The 17,182-nt window shown below is 38.2% G+C and overlaps 1 protein-coding gene across 1 annotated transcript in view; it reads right to left on the reverse strand.

Moving 5' to 3' along the window:
* Positions 1–2,160: 2,160 nt before the first annotated feature.
* Positions 2,161–17,182, reverse strand: part of VPS35L (VPS35 endosomal protein sorting factor like) — a 59,134-nt gene continuing 44,112 nt past the window's right edge. The window contains exons 27-31 of the mRNA XM_085302359.1: positions 12,111–12,250; positions 10,152–10,317; positions 8,222–8,340; positions 3,812–3,958; positions 2,161–3,051 (exon numbers count right to left, since the gene is read on the reverse strand). Coding sequence (XP_085158485.1) covers positions 2,953–3,051; positions 3,812–3,958; positions 8,222–8,340; positions 10,152–10,317; positions 12,111–12,250 — 671 coding nt within the window. The 3' untranslated portion in view covers positions 2,161–2,952. The remainder of the gene's footprint in view (positions 3,052–3,811; positions 3,959–8,221; positions 8,341–10,151; positions 10,318–12,110; positions 12,251–17,182) is intronic.

Here is a 17,182-nt window from a genome sequence, read left to right on the forward strand (position 1 = left end):
CTTCTAACCTTTGGATTTTTTCAGTCACCTAAACTGCACTTCCATTGGCTTTTTAAGAGTACAGACTAAAAGGGCAATCAAATACTTATTTGCAGCGTGCATTCAGGAGTCTACCTTGGCTAGCAGTATCTTGCTTGATGTCTGCTTACCTGCTATTTTTTACTCTTTAAGGGAACCTCTCTTTCCACAATAGCCTTCTGCCTAGCACTGCTGTACTGGAAAGCAGCTGTCTCCTGGCTCAGCCTGTGAGAGCAAAGCAATAGTTTGTTCCAGTGCACACTGGGCAACTCCTGAGGGAGGATTAAAATGAGGCAGAGGCTCTAGTGTAAGCAGTCACTGTGTATCGATCCATTCCCACCCGTGGGGAGAAGGCAGTGCTGAACTGCCTCCTAGAGGGTCTGTGCTTGTCTCAGGAAATTGCCTTTTAGGGTGTCACTTCAAACCACCTCAGGTTAGCGACTTGTTCTGTGCCAATGCTTCTCCAAACGGAGTGACTGGCTTCACAGGCCTTTCTTGGCTTCAGCTGTGCTTTGCTTACTGCAGGTAGTGGAGTTCGCTCACCAACTAGAACTTGCACTTTTGATAGCAGCGCAACAAATAGTGCCAAGGGAGCACCTGGTCCCCTCACACTGTTGTTTAAGACAAATGCTGAATTCAGGCCCCCAAATACTTGTCTAGCACTAAATTAAGAGGAACAGGTAGGAAACCTTCATCTAGTAACTTCCTTTAGGAGGAGAGAACAACATATATGGCTTTCTGCTGCAGACCCAGCCTTGGAAAGTTTCCACATCTAGGAAGGAAGTCTGGGAGTTGCCCCAGAATGCACTGAACCCAGCCCTGGACTTGTCTTCCTTGCATTACCAGGAATGAAAATGCTGGAGGCGGTACTAGGTCTAGCCTTGCTTTCAGAAGAGGACTTTTTTYCCCCCTGGAAAAACAGTAAATACCAGTATGTTGCTCGAGGATAGCTCTGTGGATAGCCTGGCCCCTAGCTCCTGATCAAAGTGTGCACAGGTAAATGGTGTAGTTGGAGGTGGAGGGCAGATACCTGGGACAGCTTTGTTCAAGCAGTTTGCTATATACAGAAGAAACATTTGATCTATTTTAAGTGGAGTACKTTAACTAAAATTAATTTTAATCTAGCATGGAAGAAAGCCAAAAGCAGTTTATTAGAGTGGTTGTATTAGCTTCTAAACTAGATGTTTAGGGTTTTTTCCCAATAACTAACTATATTTTTCTGCCTATCATGACCTACTTTTGCACAAATAAAACCAAATGCAAAATGGGGGATTGCATTTCACATGGCAGTCTTGTATCACTAAAGAAACCAAAGTTGTACTCAAATGATAACAGGTGGAAATTGTATATATGGGGAAGAGGAAAGGTTGGGACACTTACAAGCCTGCTACAAGAGTTTCCATTGCACATGATCTGAAACAACTCCACTCTGGGTTTATAGCAGCATAACAGCCCAAAGGGGAATTTCTACCTTACAGACAGCTGCTTACTATGACTTACTGGCCTGCTTTAGAGAGCTCAGCCCTGTTGGGCTAGGTTCYTAAGCCCAACACGACGAATCATCTACATGCTCTTGAAAGTTGTTCTRTGTGGTTGCAGCAAGAAAGAAAGCTAAATTAAAGGGCGATATGATAACGTTTGCAATACTGCCACTTCACTATAGATAGTGGGTGCTTTATGCAAAGTTATTTAAGGCAAGTCAATGTAATTAAAATAGCTGTTTACTAAAGATTGGAAAGGTTTCGTTGCAGGTTGATACTACTTCATAATTATTTGGTGTTCCTATAGTTTACTTTGCTTACACGTATAGTCTATACAATCCTATATTACAAGGGGTCTTAGTTCAGTCTCTTATAACCTGAACACAAAATACATGCATATACTCTGCTTCAGTAACCACTCACTCAAGAGAAGAAAAACGTAGAACAAGAAAGGAATGGTTAATAATTTGGGTGACATATATTAACACTCATCAGCCTACTAACTCCTTGAAGATGGGCCTAGCAAAACTGATTACATGTTTAGCCTTAACGAAATAACATTTTTGTGCAAAACAGTATCTTAACATCCATATAAGGATTTAGCTCAGTAAACTACTCACCRCTAAGCAAAAGTAGCAATAAATAAAAGCTCTCAGCATGGTTCTTTATCACAGGCCAAAAATGAGTGAAATTTATTACGTAGTACAGTAGTAATTAAATTCCAGAATGATTAAGTGAAAAGTGAGTATACACAAAGAGACTCCCCCAGAACAAACAGAGGAACTGCAAATTAACTGTTTTATTCAGAGATACAGTGCACTTTGAGAATATGAAGTACTTTGAATATGTTTGTTTTCCTCTGAAATAGCATTTCAGGATTCCATTTTACAAAATACCACTGAACTAAAGTGAAAGCATAAACATGTCTGTGCAAATATATTGCAGAAATTTTTAACAGCAATATCTCAGCCATTTTTCTCTTTTACTGGAACTGACCATACAGATGTTGGCAGCATCCCAAGTATAAGGATGATTTTTTAGGATTATTATATTGAGATACTGATTTTTACACAGGACAGAGACTATTCTACAAGTGAGATGATGTCTGGAGGCAGTGGACTGATCTGTGCTGATTATATTCTTCCTTTGTTGCTAAAATGAACATCAGATTAGGTTTGGAAAAGCTTTTGCTACCACAGAAGTTCAAAATACCTTTTACTGAATCTAAATTAGCATTTAAATTAAGAATGTAATGGCAGAACTGGAAACAGAAATTCAGGTCAAGTTACTGCACTCTCAGAAGAGTTTCACCTTTGTCCAAGTAAATCTGTCATGCTGTAAATAAAATTAAAATACACTGAGCTCTATCTAGTCAAATGCTAGAAGAATGAGTGATATATGGCCTTGGCTACATGCCCTCTGGACAGATACCTCCTTGGAAAAGAAGCATTCATCAGGTCCTGGACTGCAGTGGAAGTCGAAGGGCCAAGTCTGTGAAGTGACTCATTTCAGGTTGTTTGCTTCGCCTCTTGATGTATTCTAGTGTTTTTACCTGGATATGAAAAGGAAGACAGTTTGAGATTTTTTAGTCTTTGTCTTTTCTCATTTCACATTCTGTCATTTATGCCACGTGTCAAGGTGTTGCAGTAAACACTCTTGATTTCCCTAAATTCCACTGGATATGTAATCTTGCATTTCTGATTCCATAGCTGGCTATCTCCCTTAAGCAAGGCAAAAAAAAAAAAAAAAAAAAAAAAAAAAAAAAAAAAAAAACTACTTTTCAAGACGAGACCATGCAGATCCTCCACTAAATAAAAATGCTGTATTTCTCTTAAAGCTTATGTTTCCCGTACTGAAAAGAAGTTCTAGGACCCACCATCTTCAGGTTCCTTAAATTAATTTGTGAAATATATTTAAAAGCGCTAGAAAGATGCTAAACCAGTCCAAATAAGGGAGGTTGCCTATTTACCAAGAAGCATTTTAAAAATGCTTTTGATCTCAGACTATAGAGGGTGGGGTTTGTTCTCTCTCTCTCTCTCTCTCTCTCTCTCTCTCTCTCTCTCTCTCTCTTTTGGACAAGAACTACTTGCAGACCAGGTGAACTTCCATTTCATTTTATTCAGTGCTCTGCATGCAAAGGCCACCAGTTATTTATTCTGAACAGACTTCAGAGCAAAATTGCCAGTTGTGTTYTCTCTCCTCTTTCATGAAAATGCTATTTTAAATCAAGCAAGTAATTTTGTTTTCCCAAGTGGAGGAGCAGGGGGAGAGATCTTAGTTAAAGATTTCTGTGCATTATCTGTTTTCCTTACCATGGTCTTGGTGTCAGCAAAGCCATGTTTCTGAGCAAGATTCCAGAGATTGACTGAAAGCTGGTTTAGTTTGTTGTTTCGTAGATCTCCATGAGCCAAAATAGTGTTAAAGAAATAGAGCGCTAGCTGGCTCTGTCGCTTCAGAGTCTATAAATGAAAAAACAAAAAAAMCCCTCATATTATCATGCAGTCATCCTAAAATACCCGGCATAATCCAAAAATCAGAGAGCTCAGGAAAATGAAAGGGGCAGACAGTCCTTCTATAATACATATCTATCAATAGTTATAGTTACAAAGACATGAGCACGAGATTCATGAGTTCACTTTTGAACTAACCTAATTTGCTGCAGATCAAAATAATCTCTGACTTCTGTATCTYATATCACTTTGGCATGACATACTACTAAGTAGCTGATAAAAAAACACCCTCATAACTCCTTACTGTTGCAYAGAAATCACTCACTCACCAACCAACCTTGCACTTACCTCAGATCAGCATGGCTTTAGATTTCTAGATACCACGATCATTAGTCTGGATGAACACAAGTCCAGCAGTCATACAAATTAATTATTTCTGATGACAGATTTTTGCTGCTATTCCTTTACTGAGACCTGAGTAACACCAACATACTTGTTGCACATTTGCATAAAATTGCCAAGGAGATACCCTGGGAGGACCCTCTCCTTTGTGGCAAACTGCAGAGCACCATCCTCTTTAACCTCTACCGAGTTGTTCTGGGACTCAGACAGTCCTGCACTAAACTTAAGGGATGCTACCACCCAGATTTGATGCGAGTGGAAACCAGAAGCAATCAAGATACCATTGCAGATCTACAAAAGTTGCATCTCTTTTGCCCATTTCTATAAAATAAGCTTAAAAAGGCTAAAAGGACAAATTATTATTAGATGTATCCAAGACACACTATTTGTTTACAATGCCTAGCTGCAGTTGTACTTTGTTTTTTGCTCAAGAAAGACCACTGCTGAAAGCAGAGCTCCATCTTATCTTGAAACAGCAGCAGCAGAGTAGTTAGAAYTAAGCTGTCAACTCACCACCCTGATTAATGAATTTAACACTTCACTTCAGCCCTTTAAGTTCAATATATGTTTGCTGTAGCCAATATACAGCATTCAGGTACAGAGTTACAGGGAGAATAAGAACAATGTAGGGTAATGAGAGTGCAGTGAGCACTGTGCTCTCCTGACAYGATACAAATGCAGCCACACAGCCTATGCCCTTTCCCTAAGGGACAGGAAGTAAATTAGTTCCACTTCTCATTGCCAGTAGAAGAGAGGTCAACTGCTATTAATCAAAGAAAYGGCACAAGCCAAACTATCAGTTGCCCAAATAAATATGAAAGATGGCAAAGCTATTAAAGAAGTGGCAAGGAARAATAGAGGACATAGTATATCCCAGAAATTATTCTCAAAAGACATACAATGGAAGGAGTAGTTGTCAATGCTTAAATACTACAGSATTTTTCCTGTAGGACTAATATCCTTAGGGGGAAAAAATACAGAGTATAAGGGCCTGTGCTTTGTCACATTATTCATGAGGCACATAGCCTTTCCCCTGCCCCATTACCATGCAGCCTGGATTAGCAAAATGAGGCACTACTTGTTTTTTTTTTTTGTTGTTGCTCTTTTTTTCCCCCCCAACCATCTAATGCCTATTTATCTTCCACTGAATACAAACTTCAAAGAGGTTCCCAGAAGTTGCTTGAGGGTTTCCCTGTTAGAAGTGAGACAGTTGCATTACAGGGCAGAATGCAAAAACAGCAGTACTTAGGAGTCTGACTGTCACTAGCAGGGTTTTCCAGCCAATATTTATGCAAATATATAATCAATTTTTAAAAACGCAGATAGTATTTCAAATGATCTGAAACATACGTACTTCAAAAAGGGCCATGCTTCAAAAAGAATCTAGAAACACATTAGAGAGAACTGGAAGACTGTGATGCACATAAACCTTCCTCAGTACACTGAGTTAGTAACAGTCATAGACAGGATTTGGGGATCTAATCGCAGAATCACAGAGTTTGGAAGGGACTTCTGGAGATCATCTAGTCCAACCTCCCTGCTCAAGCAGGGTCACCTAGGGCACATTGCACAGGATCGTGTCCAGATGGCTTTTGAGCATCTCCAAGGAAGGAGACTCCACAACCTCTCTGGGCAACCATCTGTTACACAGTGCAAAGCGAAGAGTGAGAAGCTCGGGTATGCAGTAAATCTCACTATGTCTAAAAATTAGCAAAAGGAGCTGGACGGGACTTTACATGTTGATGAACAGGAACATTGGTGCAACATGGCACTAACCTCAAACCCAAGCGAGAAACCCGTGCCTGTGGGCTGCCAAGCCTGCTGACATAACTGAGGCTGCATTGTAGGTGGCACTCCAACTCACAAGACTTATTTACAGGCAGCAAATAGAAATGAACAGACAACTATTTGGCAACCACATACATCATGGGACTAACAATTCCCACATCAGAAAGAACTGTCTGCTTTCTTGGCAGCATGTTTTCCATAACCTTCTGATGACAATGAAATAAAATACAAACTACAAGGTCACGTGTTCTAGGATTATATATTACATCCCTTGTGTCCTATCCCCTCCAAAGCGYAGAAAAACATCCTAATTTCATACAGCACAACAGAGAAAAAATGGACTCTTGCATACAGTGGACCACGTACTTTACACTTCATGAAATTCTGGCTAGCAATCCAAATATCTGTTCCTGCATTCTTTCAGTGAATTTTGCCAGACCCCATGACACAAGGATACTCAAGATTTATGTTAGAAAAGCATTTGTGCATTTAGACATGTCACTTCCTCTGAAGATGCCTCTAGCCCACAGGCACTCCCATGTATAGCTTTAAAATAACTGGCTCTGATACTTGCTCGAAGTCCACTGTTGCAGCCTAGAGCTCAGCATGGGCTGCAAAAGCTACCTCAAGTACTAAAAATGGCAGTCTAGGCACTGCTATAGCATCTGTCTGCTAGTATTACCTGAACTATCTAGTTTGAAATTAATTCCTCACCCTTCTTTTTAGCTTAAGGAGGATAGCAAAAGCAGGGAAAAAGCTAAATTTTGCATAGTGGTCCCCAAATGAGCATCACTTAATACATTCTGTAGAGGTAAACATTATAGGCTCCTGCTCAGCCTATCAAAGAAGTTCCATTTTCTTTTTTTAATCAAATTATCATGCCCTCAGCCTCCCCAGTCTACACTCCATCCCAGTCTACAAGCCAAAAGATTTCTACCAATATGCAGTATTTTACTAGGGGTAATTAGAAAATTGCTGAGGGCCTGAATCTCAAACAGATACATTATCAGAACAGCAAGTTCTCACGATTTCAGCAATATGGAAAACGTTAGTCACTTGCCTCTCACATACAATACATTAAGATATATTTGATTTTTCAGATCCTCTGAACTCCGATCGAGAACACCAATAAACTGCCAAGATTCTTCCTTACCTAATATCACCTTACACTAAAACCAGGATAAAGCCAGAATATCTTTTCCCTCTCTCTGCACCTCTCTCCTGAATTCATCCTAATGTCTAGGATTCAAAACTTTTACAAATTAAAGATTTCCATTGTATTTTACTCTGTAACAGACTATCTAGTGAATTCTCAGTTTGCCCATGACATAAGTGGGCATTTTAGGGTCTAATTTAGCTGGCAAGAAAATAAGATACTGGCACAAAGGAAAARATAAGTGATTATTTATGGAGAAAGAAAAGCGACAGTCAGAAGGAACAACAACTGAAGACATGCAGCAGGTTTTAGATATAACTATATTGCAATTAAAGGAGAGACTGTGGTACTATCGCAAATTCTCTAGCTTAAGTCAGTAATTGTAGTCCAGCAACAGCACCATGGAGCATGTCAYTATAGACAGAAATCAAAAGAAAAAAGTTATCCCACACTGAGCTTTATGCTTCCATAGCCAGACTGCACTAGTACTCAAGCTAGTTAGTTGGCAAATTAATTGAAAGCTAACTCTAACCTTACTATACTGTTCTGCAGTCACGGTTCTGCTTTGCAACAAAAATGCATCCTCTGATAGACCTTCAGAATCGACACAATACCATGCACCAGAGCTGCCTCTAGTACTGTCCATGCACAAGCTGGTCAAGTACAGCATGCACCTCAGCACTTAACTTGAGCCCATACCTCAAAAATACTTTATAAATGCTCAATGATCTCTTTCACATCACTAGATCCTCTCTACCACGGGCCAAACTCCATGATCAACTCAAYTTTTTAATCAAGTAAAACTACCTAATTCCCTCTTGTAAAGTTCCCAGTGCTTTCTAAAAGGCCAAAGCCTCGTCAAGAAGGTTTATTTAACTCCGAAGTCATTTTACTTCTGCATTGAATCAAGTTGAATAAGGACATACCTCTTCTTTTCCAAGGGTTTTGAGATGATCCAGGATCTGTGCTATCACTGTTTCACAGAGTTTATTAATTTCAGCCAGGAACTTGGAGTCTCCACCATACAGGGTATCATTGGAATCAACTGCAGAGAGAATTCAAGCTTAGGTCTGACTAAAGCCACACATCAACTTGCTACTGAAAACACCAGCTATTTCCAGCTATTTGTAGAAGACCAGATTTGGAAATCATAAAACAACCTTCTCCCAACACACGGAAAACAATCTTGCTTAAGCGCATACTGCTTGGCTGCCTACTATGTCGTCCTGATTTTAGAAACATAAAACCAAAAAGCATCTCCTAGCTTATCAAAGCCTGTTCTGTGTTACTGGAGACACAGCTGGGCTCATAAATATCTGCTATACTCCAAATGCAAAGCAACATACTGTGCCAATTTCTGCACTTTCCATAGAGATAAACTCCTAGATCTCATAATCCTAGAAGAATTTGGCCATCGTCTTCAGTGGGAGCAGGTTTGGGTCAAACAGTTAATATATTTCACACAGTGTAAGATTTTCAAATGAAAATGCATTATATATTTTTTTTTTCTAAAATAAAACCTCGATTATCTCAAAGGCATGGAGAGAGAGATTCAGCAAGTATATTTTCAATTTCAGAGACTTTAAAGATTTTTTGGAAAGAGAGAGCTGGTGACTTTTTAGAGCTTATTTAACCATAATTTTAAACAAGTGTTTTGGCCTCACTTACTTATACTTTCATTTATTTTAACACCACATACGCATGTCCACTTCAACAACATTTTTCTAAGAAGAAAGTTACAAGAAATTTATAAACTCAAGAGTATTCCAAGTGAACAATAGAACATAAGAGAAAAAGCGATCCCCTTTTCCCCCAAAAAACTTCATTTTAAATAGTTAGGGTACATGGTCCATCTATAAAAGAAAATCATTGCTCAACTACAGATGAAAAATTACTAATTTGTACTTCCCCATCACCTTCCATTTGAATATCCCACCAGACTTCAAGCATTTAAAATTAACTTGCATCTTGGGGTTATGTGGTTATTTTATTCATTAAAAAGAAAGAATCCAAACCACATTTCCTTAGAGAATTTGAACAAGTAGATATTTACTTTAGACTAATGGGTCTGCTAACAACTATTTTCTAAGTTGCTAACTGCAAGAGACAGTTGGTAACTCTGACAGACTATTCACCAGATGACCTCCAGAATGTATTTTAGCCTGCCTTCTTTTGAAAGCCCTGCTTAATATAGTGAGCCCTCTATGATTTAAGAGGCAAACCATCAAATTCTTGAGCAATCAAAATATTATGTTCTTACCAAGATACTATAGCCATTTTATAAAATGCAAAATCTGTACTTTTTTTTNGGGGGGAGGGAGGGAAGGAAAGGAGGGAAAACTATTCTGAGGACTTTTTTTTTTATTTTTAAGATACTATCACAATTTCCAAAATTGAAAACCTGCCTTCAAAGCAGCCAATACGTCGCTTAATGAATACTGGGCTTTATACTCTGAGAATCTGAATTGTTAATATACGCATATAAAGCATTAAAAATATGTGTACATCAAGTTGATAATTTGGACTAAAAGAAAAACCCCTCCGTATATATAGAATGAAGTTCTGATAGTCACTTGAAAAGCCTATAGTCCTAAGTATCTGCATCAACACCATGAACAAGCTAATTAAGCCACTCTTCACAGGTTTACATAAAGAATAGACTGTGTGTCTGCTTGGCAGCCAACTCCTGTGATTATTTTAAATCAAAATACATAGACTTGGAGAGGAAAACGATCCTTTTTTTTTTTTTAAGTTTGACTAACATTATCTTCATTAACTAGATTCTGCTGTGATGCAATTCCACAAATTGCACAGCAGAACACAGGATCCAAACACAGGATCACCTTTACTTATTACCTTTATCTACATGGTAGATATATGTTTCCTGAGTCATTGCGGACAGGAGATGCAAAACATTGGTATAAATCCGGATTTTGTCATCACTGTTATCCTCCCAAGTATAATCCTGAATCACATTTAGTAGTCCTCGCACAAGAAACAATACTCCTTGTTCTGGATGGTCCTATAGAAAACAGGTCAAAAGAAATAAAAATAGGATTATTAGGGTTTGTCTGAGATTTTTCAGTTGCAGTACTGGCTCTATAAACAGTAAAAGCTACAATGTAATTAAAGCTGACAACTACTTTTCTGCAGCATGCTTCCAGTACACACTTTTAAAAACATGCTATAGCTTTCTTCTAAAATGTCTATTTGACCCATAATCACAAACTTGATCTAGGCAGCCTCAGTAGACAAACTCTGAAATGCTTTGTTTTCTAGTCAGAGGGAATAATACAAAAGTAATTGTCAGCTTCTTAACAGCTAAGCCTCTAAAATTACACACACTATATAGAATTTTTTATTCAAATAATTTGCTAGCTACAGAAACAAGTATATTACTCATGTAATTACGAGTTTCAGGAGAACACCTACACTGGGAAGTCAAAGTTACAGACGATCAACAATCTTAATATGAAAGGAATATAATTATAGCACTTCCACGCTGCCGAAAAGGCATGGCTTATGAGGCCCCCTCCACAGGGAGAAGGGGAATAGGCTGGTCTAATCAGAAAGATTTGCATGGCAATACTGTGCTGCTTCTCCAAGCCTAGCCAAAGAAAAATGAAAGAAAAAAACCCAACTTCCTTCTCTCCCTTATCCCTCCTCAAAAGCCATGACACCAGGCCAACCCTTGCCAGGAAAGCAGAATCCTCTCCAGTAAGGACAGAGCTGTTAACAAAAGGAGGTAAAATCTTCAAGTGTCAGGTTTTCACTAAGTGCAGTCTTGTGAGTCAGAGACCTCTCTTTTTCTGTAAGGTCAACAAAATACCTTGCTTATGAAAGCTTTATCTAAGATCTTTCAGATTAGTTTATGTTTTTTCCTCACATTTCAGGAGTAGTTTAAAAATACACAAAGGAGAGTAACACGTATTTGCATTTAAACTTAATAGTTAGCTAAAAATTGGAAGGATGTAGAATTGTAATATTTTGTAAAATGTGTCTGCCTCTGAACGCTTGCTCTGCTACCCTACTTGGCACTGCAGCTCAGGATTTTGCAGCCAGGGAACAAACTGGTTCAGCTTGCTGATGGAAAACTAAACCACTGCATCTCCCACTCCCCAAAATACACAACTGTCTTCCATTACATCAACTCATAGGCAGAAGCATGACAAGCTCCCTTCGTGAYAGTCCTCAATTACTATGGATTAATTATAATGTAAAACTATACTAAACAAATGCATGACCTTGCACCTCGGGAGGCTACGAGCTTGCATGAGGACAGCCACTTGGATTTAGCTGATCAACAGCAACTTGACTGCAATATCCTTTTCAAGATGACATTGTCTGCAAAATATTTTATTTTACTCTTGWGATAGCAGGGACATTTCAGAGTGCTAAGCCTAGGGACAAAAGGATTCCAGTTCAAGGCCCTATTTTATCACAAGCTTCCTGCACAATCCACAACCACTAGCGGGACATTTCCGGCTACCAATCTGGGAGTTCATATTTCTGGCAAGGCAGTTCTTGGTGACTATGAAACAGAGCGTTTGATTCAGCAAAAGCTATCTGTTAACAGGCGTTTGGGTTCAATGTGCAGCATTCCTTTGCTAAAGTTGCGAGGCAGCATTCTCCAGACTGAGTAATGCTCGAGGAACTTCTGACATCTTTGCCTCACTGCATGATAAAGAGTACTACCATYATCAAACGCAAAACAGTAGGTATGTAACAAAACACAAGGAAAGTTCAAATTAAAGCAGGTCTACTCTAAAAACAGAAAAGACAAACATAAATTTGCTATTCACACATAAAACTTACCGGAACGACTAATAATGTGGAAAAAAAATTACAGAGGAATTCCAGGAGAAAAGATTCAGAAGGTCGCATCTTTCCATCTATATTGATCATTTTTGGCACTTCAGGAACAAGGCTCACTGCAGCTTTGAAAAACGCATCAGCTACAAAACAAAATATAGTTGCTGTATTATCACTCCAATTTCTATGGCAGTCATGCTGTGATCTGATCATTGGTTAGAGTTTATTTCAAAYAGACCACAGGAAATGAACATATGCATAACTGCATTTATCACCTTGGAAAAATAGCTATTAGGAGATTTTTCATAATTATTATGCATCTTTCTAATTGTACAAAAATAACACCAGAATATCTGTTTTTCTGTTGTTTAAGTTAATATCCACAATGAAAACAATAATATTTTCCCTTTACTCTGGAGGCCTTCCCTTATGGTAACACAAAAACTCCTGATAGGAACATYCTTTTACACTTTTTTGGCTACTTCTCAGAATATCTAAGTATCTAAATCTCATTCAAGTTGTTTATACTTCAGATGACTTTTAGAATTAATAATAGGCTCATCTTCATTTTACAAGAACAGAGAAGCTAAAGCTAAGAAGTCAAATTACAGCAAAGGGAACAAAACAATTCCTGGAGAAAGACAAGATGCATTAGGTAGGGATGGACATGCCACTGACAGTATGCAGGGTCATTTCTAGCAACGCAATTTGCTCTGGAAATACTCATTTGAACACATGAGACTCCAAGCAAGTTTGCTAAATACAGGACAAGCTGATACCTAATTTAAGCTTATGAGGAATACCAGTGAAACATGTGCTTTGGAAAAAAATTGTAATTCTTCTGACTCTTACTTCTTTTCAGCATACAAGCATTTGAGATCTTCTGAACTTTTCAGTACTTAAACCGCATACTTCTTTACTCAAATCTCATATTCCCTTTTATCTTGCAAATTTATTTCAAGTTGAAAGAAAGTTTTCTTATTTATTTCAAACAACATATTAGTTTACACAGCCAGCTCAAAGGAAGGTAAGTAATCATTCTCCGAGCTTTATTAAGGGAAGGCAAGCAGCAGCAGATGTTCATTCTAGCACAAGTAAATGAACTGCTATCACTTCGACAGTTGTCTCAATAGAAAAAAAAAAGTACATGCCTCACATCACCATATAATCAAAACATGTGACCAAACAAAAAAAAAAAAAAAAAAATCTGTCCCAGAAAATCGTCTGCATACCAAAGTTTCCATGTCTGTGCAGAGAACATTCCTGCCTTCTGAAGTTATTTCTTATTGGTGCAGGAATAATCTTGGCAGCAATTAACCTTCACAATGAATTAGAAGAGCTGCAAACTACCTCATCTTAATTAACTACCTGCTTAATTACCTAGCCCCCAAAGACATTAGTCATAGATACTCAAAACATTTACCTTAACACAAAAACAAAACCTCTTGTCTTCACTACAGATAACTGCAATTTGATCCGATTTACTCTTCTTAATCTCTTGCCCTTACTGAGAGTTAAGAGCCTTCTCCTCATCTTGGCTGAGCACCTTAAGAATGATGCGCCATGGCTTCCAGCTCCTTCTGCAACAAGCTCCTCGGTGCTCCCATGCCTTTCTTCCCTCCGCACTGCACCCCAGGGCTGCTGCCTCCCTGCTGTCTCCATCAGCTGCTGTCCTTCGTAGGGTGCCCCACAGCCCCCAGATCTGGCTCGTCATCGCAGGGCAGCTCATGGCCCCCTCCCTTTCCATTCTCTTTCTTTGCCTCGTTCTCCCTGTCCACCACAACCCAGAAAGGCAAAGCAAAAATGCAACAGGGTGTAAAAGCAATCAGTTGCATTTTCTATTTTAAAAAGAAGGACATTTTGCTTTACTTCTGGCACATCCAGTGTACTGGCAATTGAGAAGACATCCATTCCTAGCTCGGCCAATCTGTATCAACCACAAAATGGTTCTTACACCGGAGCACTAACGGCACATTCACCTAGAAAACATATGCTTCATTAGAAGCAAAACCAAAGTAAATTCACATTAATACAAAAATTTTATTAGAGTTTTCAGAAACTCAACAGTCCCCAAAACACTGTCACCCTCTTCTTTCATAAAGAAGTGTTGGAGAATGCATCAGGTGTTTTGAGTTTGGAGAAAGACTTCACTAAATAGGTACTTACAGAAGTGTTGACTATTTTCTTAAGAATTAAATATGCATCAGTATTTAATTCTGAATCTCAATAAATATGAGATTATGTAACTGTGCTTTTTCTCTATCTATTAATATCTATTTATCAAGTTATTACTGTACAGATGCTTCAAGCCAAACAGATGCACTGCCCTTCCCTGGCTTCCATAAAGTCTCCAATAAAGAGCTACCTTAAAACATAATGATGCACTTTTTGCTGATTTAAAAAAANGAAGAGGAAAAAGAATAAAAAGGGGAACTGAAGCCTTTCTAGGTGCGGCAGTTGGCAGAGCAGAGACTCCCCTGTCGCCCAGCGCTGATATTTGCCTATATCTTGCTTGCTGTAATTAATAAAATTCTTATATTGGCTACACTGACTGAGTGAAATTTATGACAAAGGGTGTCTTTTTCCTGTATTTGCCTTGGCAAATCCAGTAGGATTCTGCTTCTAAAGAGAGCCACTGTTAGGTTAGATAAGGGGAGAGCAGCCTGCTCATTACGACAAATCATCATGATAAAGTCTTCCCAGACACTGTTCATATCTTGTGCAGTGCACCGAACATGACATACTTCATGCTTCGCTAAATCTATCCTTTCCCAGCAGCTCCTTCATTTTACTTGACCACAATGCTATAAGTCTTTCCTCCAAGCATACATGCTGACCTTCAGGCTAGGAAAATCAACAATCTCACCCAAGTCAGCACTTCTGATAAGATTCTGCTACAGAAAAACAAGTGAAATCAGTGTGTAGATGTTTTCCTATGTTAGTATTCATAACGGTACATACATACAAACATATAAATATACATATGCACACACACACACTTATTTACTTATATCTATCTATCTGTATGAGTACACAGATTTATAGAGACATTTTCATATATAAAAATTAAAGTTTGTATATAAAAATTTAATTTACAGTTGTAGTCACTGCATCTGCGATAGTCCATTAAACTGTGCTAACCTAAGATTTCAGTCCAGCAAAAGACAGGGAGAAACAAAGTTGTTAGAGCTAGGAAAACAATTACGCTCCTGAAGTGGACTTCCAAAGGGCAAGAGGAAGTAAGAAGTTTAACCTACCCACACAAACTATTTAGTCACATACAATCACACAAGGCTAAGTCCGCCCAAAAAAAAACAAAAACAGGAACCATCTGCAGTCTTCTGCATTCCAAATCACTTTTGTGTCCTACGACTGTTCTACAAAGAGCATATTCTAATATTTCATTAAATTTCCAACATCTGTTGGATGCAGAAGCAAAATCGTTGAAAACTTGTACTCTAATAATAATAATAAAAAAGATAATGGCAACCCAGTGTGCTTTTTATAAATAACACATTACTCAGTTGAGGATCAAGCACTGCAAACATTTGGAACTCTTAACACTGACGAAGTAATTGTGAGAGTTTTGCCACATCTATGAAACATGTTCGGCCCTTGAGCTGTTCATCTACAGAACATTCTGAATCTTTAAACTCTCTAAACATCACTTTTAATCCAGAAATGACAGACAATTATTTGAAGTAACAAAAATGAACTTGGTGAACTGGAACACATTATGTCTATTCATACTCTGTATTACCTATAGATAGAAAGAGAATAATGTGGACCTATAGTTTTAGGAAGTGCTTGCCTATAAATCTGTTTATTAACAAGGCCTTGCTACTTCCAGACAAGAAGGTATGCAGCTTTAAGTGGAAGGGGAAAAACTAAATCAAAACAGAGATGTCCAAGGACACTGGATTCAAGATTTTTAATTCTTAAACTGTAGTCAATAGTAACAACAAAATTCAACTTACCTTGCTAAACTCCATGTAATCTCTAAAAACTTTAAGGTGAAATAGGAACAGCAGTCTTTAAAGAGAGCGCCACTAATGACATTGGAAACTGAAATAAAAACTATAGTTTCTCTCCACTGTGGTGATAGAAACCATAAAAAACCACAAACAAGCAGACACAATAAATGATGCCTCACTTAAGAGTCAATATCTTTTTTGCACAGAAAAACCATTCCTTAGAAACCTATGAAGTTTTCCAATGAATCAGCAAGTTTGTGATTAAAAGTGATATAGGCAATATGAATACTTTTTTTAAAAAAGAAATCTTTAAAAAATAAAAAATAAGTTTTTAATGTACCTCATACAAAAGGCTCTTAAAAAACTAAGTTGACAAAAGATAGGGAAAGCCCTCCTGAGGATTCCTAACCTTGTAAAAGACGGGGGGAAGGAAATACTGAGAATAAAATGATAGTTYTCACAGTGAAATGAAACTACTACTAGATTCCTTAAGGCTTTATGGAAAGATACTTATTCTTAAAAGGACCTGGGCAGAACAGTGAACTGGGAGGTGACAAACTCTGCAGAGTATTCTCGAAACTGCCTGCAAGGAGTAGCAAAAGGATCTCCTAATTCTGAGCAACAGAGCAGCAGATGAACTCTAATATTAGTAAGGCATGTGGGGAAAAAAATAACCCGTACTATAACTACAGACAGATAAGTTCTAAATAAGCTATCTACACTCATGAAAGATCTTGGAGTCATTACGGACAGTTTCCTGAAAACTGCATCCTCAACAGCTGTCAGAAAGGCAAGCAATACTAGGAATCATTAGGACAGTAACGGAAAAATAAAGTGTCACTGTATCATTTTTATAGCAGTTATGCATTTATGTCTTGAATACAGTCCTAGTTTTCCTATCTTAAAGAAAGGCATTACAGCATGAGCTGTTTCCATTTTAGGTAAGACTAAGTTGACTAAAACTTGTCAGGAATTTACCAGCTCCAATATCTCTTAAGTGGCAGGAAGAAAATGCACCGAGAACTGAAATTTTCCACAACATTACCTGCTGATCAACTGCATCCCCTGAAACACTCAAACAGCATTTAAACACAATGGGAA

The sequence above is a fragment of the Rhea americana genome, unplaced genomic scaffold (assembly GCF_003343005.1).
Source record: "Rhea americana isolate MKP2758 unplaced genomic scaffold, rheAme1 scaffold_10, whole genome shotgun sequence".
NCBI classification, from domain to species: domain Eukaryota; kingdom Metazoa; phylum Chordata; class Aves; order Rheiformes; family Rheidae; genus Rhea; species Rhea americana.